This window comes from Sceloporus occidentalis, unplaced genomic scaffold, assembly GCF_023333645.1.
Source record: "Sceloporus occidentalis isolate IW3139 unplaced genomic scaffold, rSceOcc1.0.p SCAF_11, whole genome shotgun sequence".
Classification (NCBI taxonomy): Eukaryota; Metazoa; Chordata; class Lepidosauria; order Squamata; family Phrynosomatidae; genus Sceloporus; species Sceloporus occidentalis.
This window is the reverse complement of record NW_028316991.1, coordinates 18150046-18167128: the sequence shown is the minus strand read 5'-3', so window position 1 is coordinate 18167128 and position 17083 is coordinate 18150046. Positions and strand designations below refer to the sequence as shown.

Sequence of the window (17083 nt, the reverse complement as noted above, 5' to 3'; positions counted from 1 at the left end):
TTATATTCATATTGGCAGCAGGGTCTAGTATTTATATATATATATCGGCAGCAGGAGCTAATATTAATATATATTGGCTGCAGGGGCTAATTTTATATATATTGGCTGCAGGGACTAATGATATATATTGTCAGTAGGGGCTAATATTAATATATACTGGTAGCAGGGTCAAATATTAATATATATCGGCAGCAGGGTATAATTTTTATGTATATGGGCAGCAGGGTATAATATAAGTATATATCCGCAGCAGGGGCTAATATCAATATATATCCGCAGCAGGGGTTAATATTAATATATATCAGAAGCAGGGTGTAATATTTCTATATATCGGCAGCAGGTTCTAATATTTATATATATTGTCAGCAGGGGCTAATATTAAAGAATGAGAAATAACTGCCAGTTTAGCTGTTATTTTGAAATCATATTTCAATCACGGTCTTTACTTCAAAGAGATAAGTGCATATTATGTAGTTAAAAATGCACGTCTAACGTGTGTGTATATATATATATATATATATATACATACATAGTGTATATGTACCGTTTTTTTATTTGCCCCCCTACTTTGGTCCCTGGCCCCCCATGTGCCCCCCCTAAATATGAAAGCTAGAGACGCCACTGTTTGAGGTACCAAAAACCCCTGGGATTGAAGGGGTTAAACCCTTTAAAAACAATGCATTGTGACCCCGTACATGTATGGGCTTTGTCATGAAGAGGTTAAACAACACAAGAAACCCGTATCTAAATTAAACTAATCCACATTATAAAACACCACCTTTGGGAGGTATTACTCGAGTTCAGTCTTAGCCTACAGATCACAGGGAAGGCACTGGGGTACTTGGGGGCAAAAGATGTGAGCCTGATGCTGAAGATAAACAAAAAAAGAAGCCCATCACTCCAAACACCAAAATCTATAAAATGACTCTAAGGAAGATGAGATTCCGCTAATTGTGATTACAGACGCACGTTATGAGGTCAGAAAGCAGCTCAAGCTCGTTCTTTGAAGCGCAGCAATCAAATTCAAATCAATATTTGAATACGTAATTGTGGGAAAATAGGTCACGTCACCCAAAAACATATTTATTCCACAACGCTTTATCTTTCTGTGATAGATCCTGAGCGCACAGTCTGGGAGCTTGGGAGTTGCATAACAAAATAAGTTAAAGTAGAGCAGTAGCTATGGCAACAAAATTGCGCAAGCACTTTTTGTACTTTGTATTAGAATTGGTCTTGATATGTATATCCAAGAAGAGCGAGAGGCGATAGAAATATTTAAATGCATAAAGGGATTTAACAAAGTACAGGAGAAAAGTTTATTTTAAAAGAGGAGAAATTACCAAAATCAAAAATTAGAGGGTCAGAGGCTTAGACGTAATTTCTTTTGTGGCATATTATTTATTCCAGTAAACGTGGATTTCCCGAACGAATCGTCCCAATGGTTCCGCCAGTCTCTGCAATTAACAAAGTAGTGAAGCAGAAGTCAATAATTTTAGTTAGAGAGCCATGAGGTGACTTTTCGGAAGCCGCAGCGGGTCACTTTTGTAACGTGGGGACTTTGCAGTTTTCTAAAGGAGTCATTGGCAGTGTGCCTAGAATTTTAACATAGAGGCCACCTGGTATGGCGAGCCCCATTCCTTTGGCTCCGGGACATGACATTAGTATGGCTGGGCGAGTGTAGGAGTTCAGGGGCCCCATTCCTTTGGCTCCGATGCATGACATTAGTACGGCTGAGTGTGTGTGGGAGTTTAGGGGCCCCAGCGCTACATTTCCACCTGTGAAGTGAACCCAGTACCACAGATCAAGGCCCTGCCATGGGAAAAGTTCTGGTTTTCAATAACCTTAGAACCGAGAAACTAGGTTTCAAAAATTCTAATTCTTACATAAATTAAACTGCTCAAGGAACAATTTAATTAATCTAGAATATTCAGCCCATTACTTAATCACCCTAAACCGAGGAGTTTTGTTTCTGTCTTTAAATTTATTCTCGCTGCCCTCTTCCCCCAATAAGCAGCCACAAAACCAGTTTTCAACCAAAAGGCGGCACCCGTCCACCCGCACATACTTTTATAGCGTAAGATTCCGGCGCCAGAGAGAAGCTGCCCAATAAAACGCTCGCATTCAATTTCTTTTTTTTTTTTTTCTTTTTTTTTTTTTTTTTTTTTTTTAATTATAATTTATTTTAAACCGCGCCCCCTTATGCAGGATTCGGCACACGCGCGGTATGGGCGGGACACGCTGAGTGGTGGCGGGAAATAGTGACAGGATGTTACTCCGTAACTGTGGTAACAGCCGGTCTAATAGAATTTCCGGTGTAGTTTACGGACCTGAGTTCTCGTAGGACTGCGCTGTGTTTCCCGCATTCCGTGTATCGCGTTACAGGCATCGCTGCGAGGAGAGAGCTTTTGCCTGCTAAGGTCTGGATTTATAATACTTTAGTCTTTGATACGATGATTTTTCCCGCATTTGTGAAGCTCGTGTTACCTTCTGTGACGTGTTTCATGCAATTTGCTATGTGTATTTTTTTTTTTATTTGGTATATGGCAAATCGTAAAATAACGTTTAATTGGATGTAATGTAAGGAAGTTCTACTTTACTGGTAGATAAATGGAACAGACTCCCGCCAGAAGCAGTAGAGGCTAATGCGGTGAGGTAATTTAAACATTTATAAGATAGACGTAGAGATATCCTGAATCTAAGAGAAGTATGACTAAGGTCTGAGTCTTTACATCAGAAACAAAATGGGGAGGCTAGACAGGCCGAATGTATCTTATCTGTTTTATATATACTTTATATATTTATGGTGCTGGGCGAACAAAAATATGATTTAGACAGAAACACATGCTTTGGGGGTCCTGCTTAAACCCACCAATTAAGTGATACGTCATAAAAAATAATACAACTTGTGCTGGACCTGGAATTAAAAACTGACTCACATCAGTTTTTATGGTGTGATTATATGAACCCCATGAACTGTTTTGTCACTCGGTGAAATAAAGTATTATGAAGTCAAACTCATAATATATTTGCGTGCAGGTTAAAGGTCCCATGCAGTGTATTTAAGTCTGTTGCACGTACCGCATTGGCTGCTTGTACCATGTATGTAACATCACGCTAACATATCAACGCATTACCGCAGGTAAAATCATGAGTCGGACGCCGGAGGAAGTAGAGGCCACTCTGCAGATTGCCAAACTGGACGCAGAGGACCTGCGCAGCACCGTGCACTGCCTGTCATTCAACCAAGCCTTTGATTCTGGGGAATACACCTTGATGGAGCTTGATGACACGCTATGCAAAGAGATTGAAACTGGCGGCAGGTTGTATGAGTGACTAGTTTGTATTGTTTTATTATACTGAACGTCACCCTTGTGACTTCTGACCGGTAGACAAATTATTCTTCCTAATCCACACTCAAAAACACTAGGTGCAGCAGAACAAGTTTAAAGTCTGATCCGTGTCCTGGCTGTTGGTGATAAGGTTCTGGGACGGATGTCAAACGGCTACCAGCTCATCTTTATATATGATTCCCTTAAAGACAGAACGTTATTTCAGTACATACCTGTAGCTGATTTTTTTTTAGCTGTATCTTTAATATTAGCGTGTGTATGTATGTATGTGTGTATATATATATTACTATAAAGTGCTCAGAACCCTGCCCTTACAGAAGCAAAGTTTTTATAAACTTCTGTAAGCGAAACCTGAAGTGAGAACCCAGGATGCTTTTTTGTATTCTAATAATTATACATAAGAGATGGCACAGAATATGTGCATACAAGCTTCTAACATTCTTTAGGACATTCTTTACAGTAATGCACTAGTTTTCAACCTAATGATGTGTTATAAAAGCAATATTTTCTTTCCACTTATCATCATGATGCTAAACAAATGACCTACAAGAAAAGGATTAAATACACAAAAAGAAAATCATGATAAATTGCCTAGTTTTCTTGTCTGATGCTTTCTCAGTAAACTGTTCAACGAGTTGCATAGTATACCGGTAACTTTTAGAAAGTGGGGTGCTATGGGGAAAATAAACCCAAAGAGATGTATAAAAGACTACTGATTAAATAATAGGGGGTGTCAGGTTAGGCGGCTCCTCTGACATTAAGTTGAGGATTCTACATCCACGGTAATTGAGAATATCCTGAAAACCCTTTAGAAATGCACTATTGCTAATTTTATTTTCCTTCTTTTACAGTCTTGTTATCCGAGGGGACAAAAATGACCATGCTGTTCTTTGCAGTCAAAACAAAACCTATGACCTAAAGATCGCAGACACTTCCAATCTGCTGCTTTTTATACCTGGGGGCAAAACCTCAGACCAGTTGCCTGCTGACCAGAAAGAGCTTAATGTTGTTCAATGTGAGGTAAGGTCTGTTGTTCTTGTGGCAATATACCATGATATATTAGCTATAGCATGCATTCAAAATAAGAATTGCCACTAAACCTCTGCAATTAAATTCTCTCTTCAACTGTATGATATGCCTGAGGATGGACTGGCAATCTTAACGACTGAATAAAATTAATTTAGCTAAAAGCAGCGTTGTCTTTACCAGATCCGCTTATGTCCAAATATATCCTAAAACCGTCCATGTCTGGCGGCTAAACCGTTCTTTACTGCAGATTGCTGGATTCTCTAACCACTACTGGGAACTCAGACGGTGCCGACCCAAGCTTAAAAAACTCAAGAAACTTCTAATGGAAAATTCGTATGAAGGACCAGAGAATGAAAGTGAAAACAACAAAGACCTGCCGCTGGTGAGAATCACGACCAGAATTATCGTAGCGTGAGTGCCGCGCTGGCTGCCTCTGGGATCTAAGAGATTATTATTATCTTTTTATTTATATATCGCCAACAATTTACACGGCTCTTCTTACAATACATATATTCAAGGGGTATGACAAGACGAGAATTGACAGACTAAGACAAACCGATACATTAGGTGGAGAGGCTCAGCTTACAATCTTGAGGGAATGGGGGGACAAACATAAGGCACAGAGACGGGTGAGAGGCAGTGTGGTGGTTGTATTGATGACGGGGAAGTTATGGTGCGGCTTCTCTGAAGAAGTAGGTTTCGAGATGTTTCTTGAATGTCGGGAGGGTGAATACTGAAGGCTCGGTGGAAGTCCGTTCCAGAGATATGGGGCAGCCCGAGTGAAATCTTGTAGACTGGAAAAGGAAGAGGTGATAAGTGAGGAGAGCCTTAGCCCATGGGAAGAACATAGGGATCGAGTAGGTGTTCAAACAAAGCGGGAATAAACAACTCTCAAAAATATCTTTTTTTTTTTTTTTTTTTTTTTTTCTCTTCTGACCCTTTTCTGATGCATGGGGGTTCAAAAGTGACTGTGGTGCCAGGTTTGACGTGTGGTGTTATCACCAAAGCAACCTAGGAACATTGCACTGGTTACAAGACTGCTTTTACACTGGAACAGGATGAAGAATGTTTATTCTTTAAAAAGAATTGGACTAGCTGGACTCTGGGTTGACATAGCTATTTCTGATGTAGGTAATGTTTTATAAAAATTGTGGTGGATTTGGGATCAATGTGACTAACTGCCGAAGTCCCTTTGCTATATGATACGTTTAACCTGTTTATATACACAGGCTTATCATCATCGCTATGCAGAGAGCATTTCAGTAAAACGATGCGGAGTTGCTTCATTTTTACTTTACTGAGAGCGTGGTAGATACATGTAACAGCCTCCCGAAGTAGTAGAGGCTAAAAACCGTGAGAATTTAAACACGCATGACATAGCCTTAAAGCCATAGTGAATCTCTGAGCCCTGACCAAAGACTGATCATGGTCTGATTCTCTACATCAGACTAGATGGGCTGACTGTGTCTTTTCTGCCGTGCAATTCCGTGTTTCAATTGCGCTTCAGCATAAGTCTAATAATTCTGTTTTAAATCATATTTTCAGTACGCCACAAATGATCTTCTGGATCAAATTCAAGCAAGCAGTGAAGAGTTGATGCACCATTTGAAAATTATTCATGCATGTAATATTAAAGGTAAGCTTAATGTTTTCAAGTGACCTTGCCATCTGTAGTTGCTTTTCTTAGCGGGCATTTTTTTGGAAAGCCTCAACTCAAATAGTGACAAGAAGCCATTCTCGTATAATCCCCTGTCCGGTATTCTCTGTTTCTGGAAGTATTGTAATTCCCTGTGAATGTCCTCACCCCAGCCAGAGATAATCACGTCATCCATTACTAAGGTTGGCTTGCTAAACGTTGCTCATCCCTTGTTTGTTTGCACATTTTCCCATAATACGTCGGCAACATGTTTAAGAAGCACTGGCAGATTTTTGCTATTTTGTGGTTTATCAGGTTTCTGGAGAGTTCTGGATTTTGATTACGAAATGAAGCTTCTGAATCATGTTACCCAGTTAGTAGACTCGGAGTCTTGGTCCTTTAGCAGAGTTCCCCTGAAGGTCTGTCTTCAGGAGCTCGGCATGCTGGAGCCAGAGTAAGTATCGTTTATTTGTTGGGGTTTGTAGTCTGTTGTACGTTTTTTGTGTAATTCTGTATGGTTCGGCTTTCGTGGCCATTCGTACGCTCTTCACACAGCCTACCATTGCTTACTTTTGTGTCGCTCGACCGGTATTTCTGGCAAAAATAGGACCGCAGCAAAAGTTTAAATATAGTAGATCAATTGGCATGAAGCATTGAGTTTTATGATATTCTCTTACTAAATGTTTCTCTCCCCAGGGAAATGATTGAACACTGTTTACATTTCTACGGGAAGACGTTTCTTGATGACGGTGAGATTGGTTTTGTCCATGTATATACATACAGTTAAACCCCTGTGCCTATCAGTCTGCTTAGATCATGATAGGCCTGCAAAATTTGCTTATTTTTGCAGATCTTCTACCCATAGACGTATTTTTTTACTGTGTATTTTAATACAAAAAGTTTTCTTGCGCATTCTCGTAATATTTTAGTTTTGTGTGAGAAGCGCTGGTCCTGTTTTCAATGTCCTAAAGTCTCTTTTCCCCCAGTCCTCCAGATGGGGCAGCCGTTGTGGGGTGCATCTGTACAGGGTCTGGGCCGCACTCCATGCCCCCGCTACATCTGTACCTTGAGTTACTACCAGTGCGCTGTAGGTGGGGGGTTTTAATATAGGGCAGGGAGAAGTTTCCTTAGTCCACATAGAAGGCTGGGGAGAAGAGGAGGTGGACCTCTTAACATGGAGTTCGCCTTTACAGGATGGCTTATGATGATGTAGAATCCCTGGGCCTTTAGTTGTTGGACCTGAATTTCTGATACCAGTTTTGCCTTTGGCCTCTTGAAATCATCATCATCCATTTATGACCCCCAACTCTGACAAACCCCCACATTAAGGTCCATGGCCTTGGCATATAAAACGTGCTACTTTAACATAGTGCTCTTTTTCTCCATGCATTAATATGAATATTTTTATATATATTTTGATGATTATATAGATTTTTTTTCATTTAGGCGAAGTGTATTTTGCTCTGGATGAGGAGAAGATCTGCCGAGCTACAGCCCAGATGCTCTTACAGAACGCAGTGAAGTTTAACCTGGGAGACTTTCAGGAAGTATGGCAGCAAAGCGTCCCGGAGGGCATGACCACACGGATGGATCAGCTAAAGGCAGGCACTGTTTGAATAAAACACTTGGTAAATTATGTGCCCAAAACAAATTCACTCATCAGACTGGTGCAGTGAGATGCTGTCTACGAGCTGGAATTATTTCTCGATAGGTTTTCACTTCTGGGCCAAAAAAAAACACTTTTTCCTGTGACATGGAATGAATAACCTATAACAAAGCTAGTATTTCCACCCTTTTATTTAATAAAGGCTACTTGTGATTAAATGGCGATTTTGAGCGCTACTAAAAAAATTATAAGTGGCATCATCGAGATTTTGAACATGTTTGAGACCCTTATAGTAAATAGCATACCGTCTGCCTCCTCCCGTTGGCAAGCAAATGCTATTCTCACACACCTTCGTCTATCTTAGGGTTTGGCCTTGGTGGATCGAACGTCTAGACCAGAGACCATCTTTTTATTAAAAACCGAGGACTTGCCTGAGGACACCCAGGAGAGGTTCAACAGCTTGTTTACAATGCGAGAGAAGTGGACAGAAGCTGATATTGCCCCCTATATCAAGTGAGTGTGGTTTCTGTCAACCTAAATATACTGTCGTGTTTTTCCAACCCTATATATTTATATTAGAGATAGATAGATAGATATATATATATATATATATATATATATATATCTACCACCATCATAGTCCGTGCATATGCCCAGGACAAACCTCAGCTTAATGAAAAATTCAACAAAATACGTGGATTTATGAAAAAGTGTGCATGTAAACTTTAGGTGGCATCCGCTACTTTTAAGTCCAATTTCCAAGCATTTCTTTTATTTGATTTATTTTTTCTAAATGACCAATTTATGTCTTCCTGACATTCTCTGTTCTTTATTTTTTTTTTCTTCTAGGGACTTATGTGGAGAGAAGCAAACCATCGGGGCACTGCTGACTAAATACGCCCGATCGTCTGTCCAGAACGGCGTGAAATTATACAATTCCCGACGGCCACTTTTCTAACTTAACATTCTGGTCATCCTTCCGAATTTTGTAAAATATGTATATGTGCATTTTATACACCGGTTTTAGGGTGTTGTCAGTTGGTTATGGAGTATAATAATATAAGTTACAGAATGCCCTGTATTTTTTATAAACATATTTGCCAATTGTTCTAAATAGATGTCCCTTCTTCGAAAACAACTTTGTTTCTGTTTGCATCCTTAAGTTGAAGTTTCCTTTTCTGCAATTTCCATGATTTATCAGTTTCTATCATGAAAATGTGTGACTTTGTAACAAACAATACATTTTTAGGTTGTAGCAATAAAACTCTGGTTTTGGTAATCTGTGATTTTTCTCAAGCTATTTTTTATTTTATTTATACTCCAGTGAGTTTGAGTTGAAGAATCTGATTATCAGTAAATGTTTTATTTGAAGAAACAATTCGTTTCGGTATCTGGTAACTTTAAATGGGCCGTGGCGCCCACATTTTCATACAAAGTGCTAGATTTGTTAAAACTGGATAATTCTATTTATGGACGGAGGGCAGAAGTCAGATTCTTTATTCAGTATTTTAAATCCCAAGACCTTCTTATAATTTTAGTATTAAGGTTTTTAGGGGGAGGATCTCCAGGTTTTAAGACGAGTTAGAAGCTGGAATCTTCACATACTCAATAGATAATTCAGGAAAACGTGTAAAAAGCACAAAAATCATTTTGTAGCATGTTATAGAAATGTAATAGTTTGCCGTATCTCTTCCAGGAATTCTTAATGTTCAGTGTATGTGACCGTGTCACAAACTTTCCCAACACCGACAAATAACGTGGGTTTAAACTGCAGATAAGTGGAACAGCCTTCAAGCAGAGGTGGCAGCAGCTTCTACCGTGAGGAAATCAGACAGCCTATAAAAATACTTTATATAATATATGTTTAATTTTTTTTCCATATATATACTTCCTGGAGCATTTCAACACGCGTGTTTAATGCTAGAATTCTGTTATATAATGTAGAGGACGGCGGCTGCGGGTATAGTTACAGTGTTTATCTTTATGCTGACTTATGGATAGTATAGGGGAAACTTAAGATAAAACATAACTATTCTCCTATTCACGTAGCAGCCAGAAGGGGAGACAAGTTACCCTCTGCAGAGTGACACCTTGTGGCTTTTAGTTGGTAGTTAGTTGCTGCCTCCCCCTCACTGGAACGATTTGGTTGTGCTTGGGTTATGCTGCTTCTGTCGGTGAACTGTGTACCTTAGGGTGCCCGCGTCAAAAATGGACGATGGCTGCTGGCACGTAATCCTGCTGGACGCTTCGTCACGTGATTGAAGTCTCGCGAGAACCGCGTGCCAAGAAGCCGGGAAGCGGAAGAGTCGCTGCTTACCCATGGTCCCAGCAGTGAAGGAGAGCGGGAACACCATTAGGTCGCCTTGCTAGCGGTCTGTAACCATAGCAACGAAGCCAGGCCGCCTGTTTTTCGGGCCCCTGGGAGGGCTAGTCACCGGGGCCCCTCTGGGAAAGCGTAAAAGTTTCTTGGGGGCTCAGACGGAGAACCCCGAAGACAGAGCTGTTTGCACCTCAGCACAATGAACAGAAAGAAGGGAGACAAGGGATTCGAGAGCCCGCGGCCTTATAAATTATAAGTATCCGGACTGCTGTGTCTGTCTGTCCTTGTACTCTATAACTGCTCTATTGTGAGGTCTGCAGTATACACAGTGTGTGTGTCTGTCTATAGTATACACAGTGTGTGTGTTTATAATATAGACTGTGTGTCTATCGTATACACAGTGAGGTCTGCAGTATACACAGTGTGTGTGTCTGTCTATAGTATACACAGTGTGTGTGTTTATAATATAGACTGTGTGTCTATCGTATACACAGTGTGTGTGGTGTGTAAGCTATAGTATACATAGTGAAATCTGCATTATCCGCTGTACAAATGTTTAGCACACAATCTGCATGCTACAAAAATTTGTGTTTAGTGGTTAGTAGATAAATGGACCATCCACCCATCAGAGGCAAATACAGAGGAAATGTAAACATGCATGGCATAGGCACAAACCTATCCAAAATCTGACAAGATCAGGAACCCAGCATCCAGCAGCACGACTTAATTATCTGCATTAAATATTACCCGCTGAAATGTCATGTGTATGTACACGTGTATGTATATGTGTGTGCCGTGGATAAACTGCAATGCGCACGGGTCATGAGACAGTACAGTATGCATGCCTACGACATGCAATGTATGATCGCTGAGGTTAGTGTGCAGTGTATATAACCTGTAAACGCCAGTATCCGTGTGACCTGCTGCACACGGCGACGCAAACAGGACCACTAACGTAACAAGATTGCGTTCTGCCCGCTGTGTAACTGCATCTGGTTTCCCGTATCCGTGGTCTGGCACGGATGTGTCTGCTGCGTAGGATGAGGTTGTGTTGGATACTGTGTCTGCCACGTACATGGCCATGTGTGGATCATGTGAGATATTGTGGGTCTCCATGCTGCGTAAATTGTTGGCGCTATATAAATAAAATCTAATAATTATAGTAAATGTGTAGCGCCTCCTTAGTGTAATGGCTGGAATTTGTGTTAAAGCTATGTCAACTGCTTATTTTTATTTATTTTTTTAAAAACAAGTTTCAGGTTTTTACCAAATTCTTCATACAAAGAAAAACCGAGTGCGTTTTTTCTATGGAATTTATTTTTTTCCCCCGTTTCTTCTTGTTTCCTTCACGACCCACCAGGTTGTCTGCATCAACAACATCAACTTCCAAAGAAATTCGGTGATTGTAAGTATGACTCTCCCGTAGAACCGCTAAACTAAATATCTGCTTCTTTTTCTGGCAGCAAAGGTTATTTTAAGGTCTTTATGATACGCTGTATTAACTGATGCCCGCGGTATCGCCACTTGACTACTGTTTACAAGCGAAGTGACCCTGTAGAAAGAGTGAGGGTCTTTCTCCGTTTCTTCAATTAATAAACGCACGTTTTTGTTAATAATTTAGGTCGGGTTTATAAACTCCCTGCATGAATTATGAATAAAGCCGCGTCTGCTGGATTCCCTGGGTGTTTTTCAATAGAATTTTGTGGGGTTGATTGGGGTAGAAAAAATAAAAATAAACTGAATATCACATGGATAAAATAATGCTGCAGGCGTCTGGCTTTTCATTGTCCTTTTTAAATACGCGTTGCTGATATTAAATCTATTTTTTTCAGGGCTATGTCGAATTGACGATATTCCCAACAGTCGCTAACTTGAACAGGATCAAGCTGAACAGCAAGCAGTGCAGGATATACCGTGTGAAGGTGAACGAGCTGGAAGCGGCCTTCATATACAATGACCCAACTCTGGAGGTCTGCCACCATGAGTCCAAGCAGTGAGTATTGTCAACCGGGGCACAGTCAGTGCATGCTGGAGAAATGATAGATTCGTAATGATGTTAGTGAATGCATTTCCAAGATGAATGTGTTTTACCTCCAATAGCGCATGATTACAGCAGCACCATTACAACGTGATGTACATTAGGAAGCGGATAACCAGGGTCTGCAAATGTATCGCCGCATAATATGTAATAGCAGCCTGCAAAGGGTTTATAAGTGAAGCTAGACACCCACACTTAATGCGCTGCATCGTTACTTTAAGCGTGCTAATCCCGTGGAGCCTGCTTATTATTTAATGCGATTATTGTCAGTAGTTTGTCAACAGTTGTGCTAGATTATCAAACTTTTACACATTTACACATTCCCTCTGTGATTTTATGATTGCAATCAGATTGCATTATTAGTCATTTATGTTAAACTCTGGGTGGTTTGGGTCGACCCTACGCAGACTGAGCAGCCTTATTCACTCTTGGTCTGCTTGCTTAATACAAATGCCATTGATAATGGCTTCATAGCAAGTTTGCCGTAATGATCTTTACTGCAACTCAGCCTTAAAGCTGATGGGCAAATCCATGTGGGGGATTCGCAAAGGGGACACCATGATAATTTAAAGGGATCACAGAGATTTCATATGCATTAAGGTTCATTTGATGGCTGGAATGTCCTCCTTTCTCTGCTATGCAGTTTTCCTTGAGAAATGCTCAAAAAATGTGTTGCAGAAAGAGGAAAAATCGAATATAGCTACAGATATAAGGAAAACTGGCCAAGCGAGCTCTGAATGCCAGCATCGCTGTCCTGTGCACAGAATGGGGCAGCGCAGACTTCCAGAAAGCTTTTAATGATTCGATGTTTAGCCGAGCAGCAAAGATCACTGGCAGCTTAAATTTACCTGTGGTTCCGAGTGTCTGACTCTTCAATGGAGATGATCTGTTTCTTTTAGGAATGTATTTACTAACCGGGGTGTTGGCAGCACAGTTGAACGCTTAACTTAGAGAGAGAGAGAGAATATTACATTATAAAAAAAATTAAAAAAAACTCGACATCACCTTTTGTCTTTCTAGGAGGAATCTGAACTACTTTTCCAATGCTTATGCAGCTGCGGTGAGTGCGGTGGATCCAGATGCTGGAAATGGGGAGCTTTGCATCAAAGTTCCTTCTGAATTATGGAAGCATGTTGATGGTAGGTGTCTGGCACTCTGTATTTTCTTCACTAGCATCTCTTATTTTCTGCTTGCATCTTGTAAGTATTGTAATGAGGCATTAAAACCTTTATAGGAAATCCTTAAATACGTGCAGAAAAGTAATCCGAAAAAGTAATTGTCCGGTAATATAAAAAAATCATCCAATCTTTATTAAATCTCAGTAAACATTTTAATGAAGTAATTCATAAGGCCAAACAAAAGGTACTAATTATCCAGCATTGGACAAGTGAGTGCCCTGCTCGTATTTGAGGATTTTCTATGTTTGGATGAAACAGGGATCCGTAGCTGCAACACTTCACCCCGTATCCTATGCATGTTTATTAAATAAAGATGTTGACGACTGAGGACCTGGCTGTTTGATCGCAGGGTTTATTATTACCTTATAACTGTTGTTGTGCTCCAGTGTATCTGTCAGATTGTGTGTCTGTTGATTGTGTTGATGATGTCCCGGCAGATTACTGACCACTTTTGGGACCTGTAAGAAAAATAAATAACTCGTAATCTCATCTTGCCTTTTAACTTCTTTCAGAGTTAAAAGGCTTGAAAGTATACATTGAGTTTTCTCTGGACCAGCCGAAAGGCGGACTGCATTTTGTCGTCCCCAATGTTGAGGGCAGCATGGCAGAACGTGGAGCGCATGTGTTTTCCTACGGCTACCAAAATTCTTCCAGGTAAGATTAACTTTGAAAACATTTCCTCCTTTTTGTTCCTTGCATCAAAACAGTGGGAAAATGTTTGTTAAAAACAAGGCATTTTGTTATTGCCAATTTATAACGATCTGAAATAATTCTATATTCCTCTAGTAAGTTATGCGCAGTCCTTCTTTGTTGCACCTTGGTCTGCCGGTAGGGGCAACAGAACACTATTCTTAGTCAGTCTCGGCACAAGCAGCAAAGCCGATAAAGATTATTAACACCATGCTTTTGTGGAGTTCTTTTATGGACTGTCAGGATTTTATTTTACTTTTAAATAACTACCCTTTTATAAATTGTGTAAATGTTTTAAAATCCAGCCCTTATTATAAGAATGGCAAGGAAGCCCATTGCTCATGTAAATATAAATATAGACAGTACGCCGTACATAGCCTCTTTACACCAGAGGTATGAGCCAATTGTAAAAGGTATAAAAGATTATAAAGGATAGACAAACGAGGGTAGACAGAGATATGGCTTGTGCTTAAAGCAGTGTAGGTGGGTAGTGAAGGATCAACAGAATTAAAATCTTTTGATCATGAAATTTTAAAGCGTTAATCTACTACAAATACGCTTCTTGCTGTAATACAAATGTAAGATTATCTTCTTATTGGCTGTGGAGCATTTAGTGAACAGGACTCCATACTTTCTGCTTCGCTGCTGATGTTCATCTTTGTAACTTCTTTATAGGTTCTGGTTTCCTTGTGTTGATTCTTACTCCGAGCTCTGCACGTGGAAGCTGGAGTATACGGTTGATGCCTCCATGGTGGCTGTTTCCAATGGAGATCTTGTAGAAATAGTTTACACCCACGACATGAGGAAGAAGACTTTCCATTACACGCTTCCAATCCCCACGGCCTCCCCTAACATTTCCCTGGCAGTTGGGCCTTTTGAGATCCTTGTTGACCCCTATATGCATGAGGTAACTTATGCTCTTGGCGATACAGTTCATGGATGGTCTCCTATGTGCTAAATGCCCCTAAACATGTCGCCTTTGATGCATGTGCTTGTTTTTCCAGGTGACCCACTTCTGTTTACCACAGCTGCTCCCTCTTCTGAAACACACTACCTCTTACCTGCATGAAGTGTTTGAGTTCTATGAAGAGATTCTCACATGCCGTTATCCATATTCTTGCTTCAAAACGGTCTTTGTGGATGAAGCGTATACGGAAGTATCATCTTACGCATCAATGAGTATTTTCAGGTTTGTCGCAGCCCGCTCTGTCTTCTTAACGTTCAAGTATGGTCCGTGATGTACCAGGTCGGAGTGCAACAGCGGACATAGTAGGGAGTTTATTACGGCAAAGAATCGTCAGCTTCTATAAATTGGGTCCTGCTTGTTAAATCTCTGTCCAGTATCAGTTTGCTGCGTAAACAAGAGAGTTTTAAACGGGTGTCTATAAATTACTTCTCAAATGAGAAGTTACATTTAATCCCTACTAAAAAACTCAAGCAGCTCTTATACAGAAAATTATATATGTAAGTTGCGCAATAATACTACATTTCATCCTCGGGAGCTTTCTGTAATTCACAATGTGTGTTGTGTTTCAACAGCTGCTGCTTTTTTCCCCTTGGTTGGTTTCTTTTTATTCAGCATTTTAACCCCTTCAATCCCCTATAGACGTACCGGGACGTCCAAGAACGCCCACAAAGAAACCCCTATGGACGTCCCGGTACGTCCAGCCCTTCGTGCAGCGTCAGGGACACATCCCTGCCGCTGCACAGGAGACCAGGCTGTCGTTTGACAGCCTGGACTCCCCACTGACAGCAGAAGCCGGCTTTCTGCTGTCTGATCGCCTGTAACAGCTTCCTGCATGAAAGCGATCGGGCATTCCCTTCCGGGTTGCGGCACTGCTGACGTAACCCGGAAGGTCATCGGAGGACAGGATATCCCCTGTGGGGATATCCTGCCCTCCGATGAGGCACAGAGACGCTGCGATCTCTATGCAGGTCTGTGAGGACCTGCATAGAGATCACAGTGTGATCGGTGCAGGGGGATCGCGGGGAGGGGAGTGAGAAACCATCTCTCTCACTCCCCCTCCCGTCCTGTAACAGAAAAGCTGGAAAAAAAAAAACCGTTAGGCATTTAAAAATAATATTAAATAAATCATTAAAATAATATAAATAATACTAAAAAAAATTATAATGTGAGCTGTGATGTCACTGTGACATCACTGGCGTGTTCAGGAGGACCTCTAACCATTACTGTGTAAAAAAAATAAAATATAAAAAATACAAAAAATGTAAAAAAAAATTAAAATTAAAAAAAAATATATAAAAAAAAATTCTTAAAAAACCCTTACATCCCATTTCCCTAGCATAACATCTAGCCAGTATAACCCTCCTGCCCCCGTTCACAACCCCCAAACCCGTTAAGCCATAGGCATAAAAATTATACAAAATTGTACACCTTATAGTATGCTCCCTGGTGCTGGGAAAGTCTGGAAAATCTATATAAATTAGGTATTTCTGAAATCAGGACACCTGAATTGATAAACTTGGAGGGGATTTTCCATCACTTTACCTAATTTTGGGAGGATTCAGAGGGAAAATGTAAAAAAAAATTAGTTTATTTTTCTAATCTTCGCTAGTTTTTACTAAATTTCTCATTCTAAATTTTCAGCTAATCATCCAACTATGGTATCAAACGAAAGCTCTATCTCTCCTTGAAAAAAACAATATATAGTTTACATGGGTACACTATTCACAGGAAAAGAGAATCATCGCTAAACCGACATACCCCAAAAATGGCAAAATTGCTCTGGGCTTTGAGGTACCCAAAACCCCTGGGATTGAAGGGGTTAATTCATCTGGTTATCTTAATGTTGTTTTGTTTGGTTTTTTGGCAGTACAAACCTCCTGCACAGTACGTTGATTATTGACCAGACTCCGTTAACCAGAAGGTTTCTGGCTCAGTCTTTGGCTCAGCAGTTTTTCGGTTGCTTCATTTCGAGAATGTCCTGGTGAGTACGTCGCGTGAGCTGACAGCCCTGTCAAAATAGGCAACTACTGTATAAGCCGGCACATATACAAAAAACAGAACAAATGATCCTTTTTAGTTCACTAACACGTCAAAGGACGTAGCGTTGGGGGGCTTCTGGGCCTGACTTTCACAAGAAATTAACATTAAGTATTCTACATTATTATCATGTAAAAACATTGATGTGCCTGGGGGACTTATACATATCGCGTCTGTGTTCTTCATACAATCATGTTGTAATGGGCCGAAGGTTTTGTGTATAGGTAGTTTA

The 17083-nt window shown here is 40.4% G+C and overlaps 2 protein-coding genes across 3 annotated transcripts in view; both read left to right on the top strand.

Moving 5' to 3' along the window:
• Window positions 1-3147: 3147 nt before the first annotated feature.
• Window positions 3148-8579, top strand: LOC149305651 (sister chromatid cohesion protein DCC1-like). The gene is made up of 9 exons (XM_089477271.1): window positions 3148-3320; window positions 4202-4370; window positions 4627-4761; window positions 5925-6015; window positions 6331-6469; window positions 6712-6764; window positions 7462-7616; window positions 7986-8134; window positions 8471-8579. Exons 1-9 carry the CDS (start codon window positions 3148-3150, stop codon window positions 8577-8579), a joined length of 1173 nt encoding a protein of 390 aa, XP_089333397.1.
• Window positions 8580-10140: 1561 nt separating this feature from the next.
• Window positions 10141-17083, top strand: part of LOC149305650 (transcription initiation factor TFIID subunit 2-like) — a 43728-nt gene continuing 36785 nt past the window's right edge. For both annotated transcript variants that reach the window (XM_089477250.1, XM_089477251.1), the window contains exons 1-8: window positions 10141-10193; window positions 11292-11346; window positions 11774-11934; window positions 13000-13118; window positions 13670-13811; window positions 14523-14754; window positions 14852-15036; window positions 16682-16795. In XM_089477250.1, coding sequence (XP_089333376.1) covers window positions 10141-10193; window positions 11292-11346; window positions 11774-11934; window positions 13000-13118; window positions 13670-13811; window positions 14523-14754; window positions 14852-15036; window positions 16682-16795 — 1061 coding nt within the window. The remainder of the gene's footprint in view (window positions 10194-11291; window positions 11347-11773; window positions 11935-12999; window positions 13119-13669; window positions 13812-14522; window positions 14755-14851; window positions 15037-16681; window positions 16796-17083) is intronic.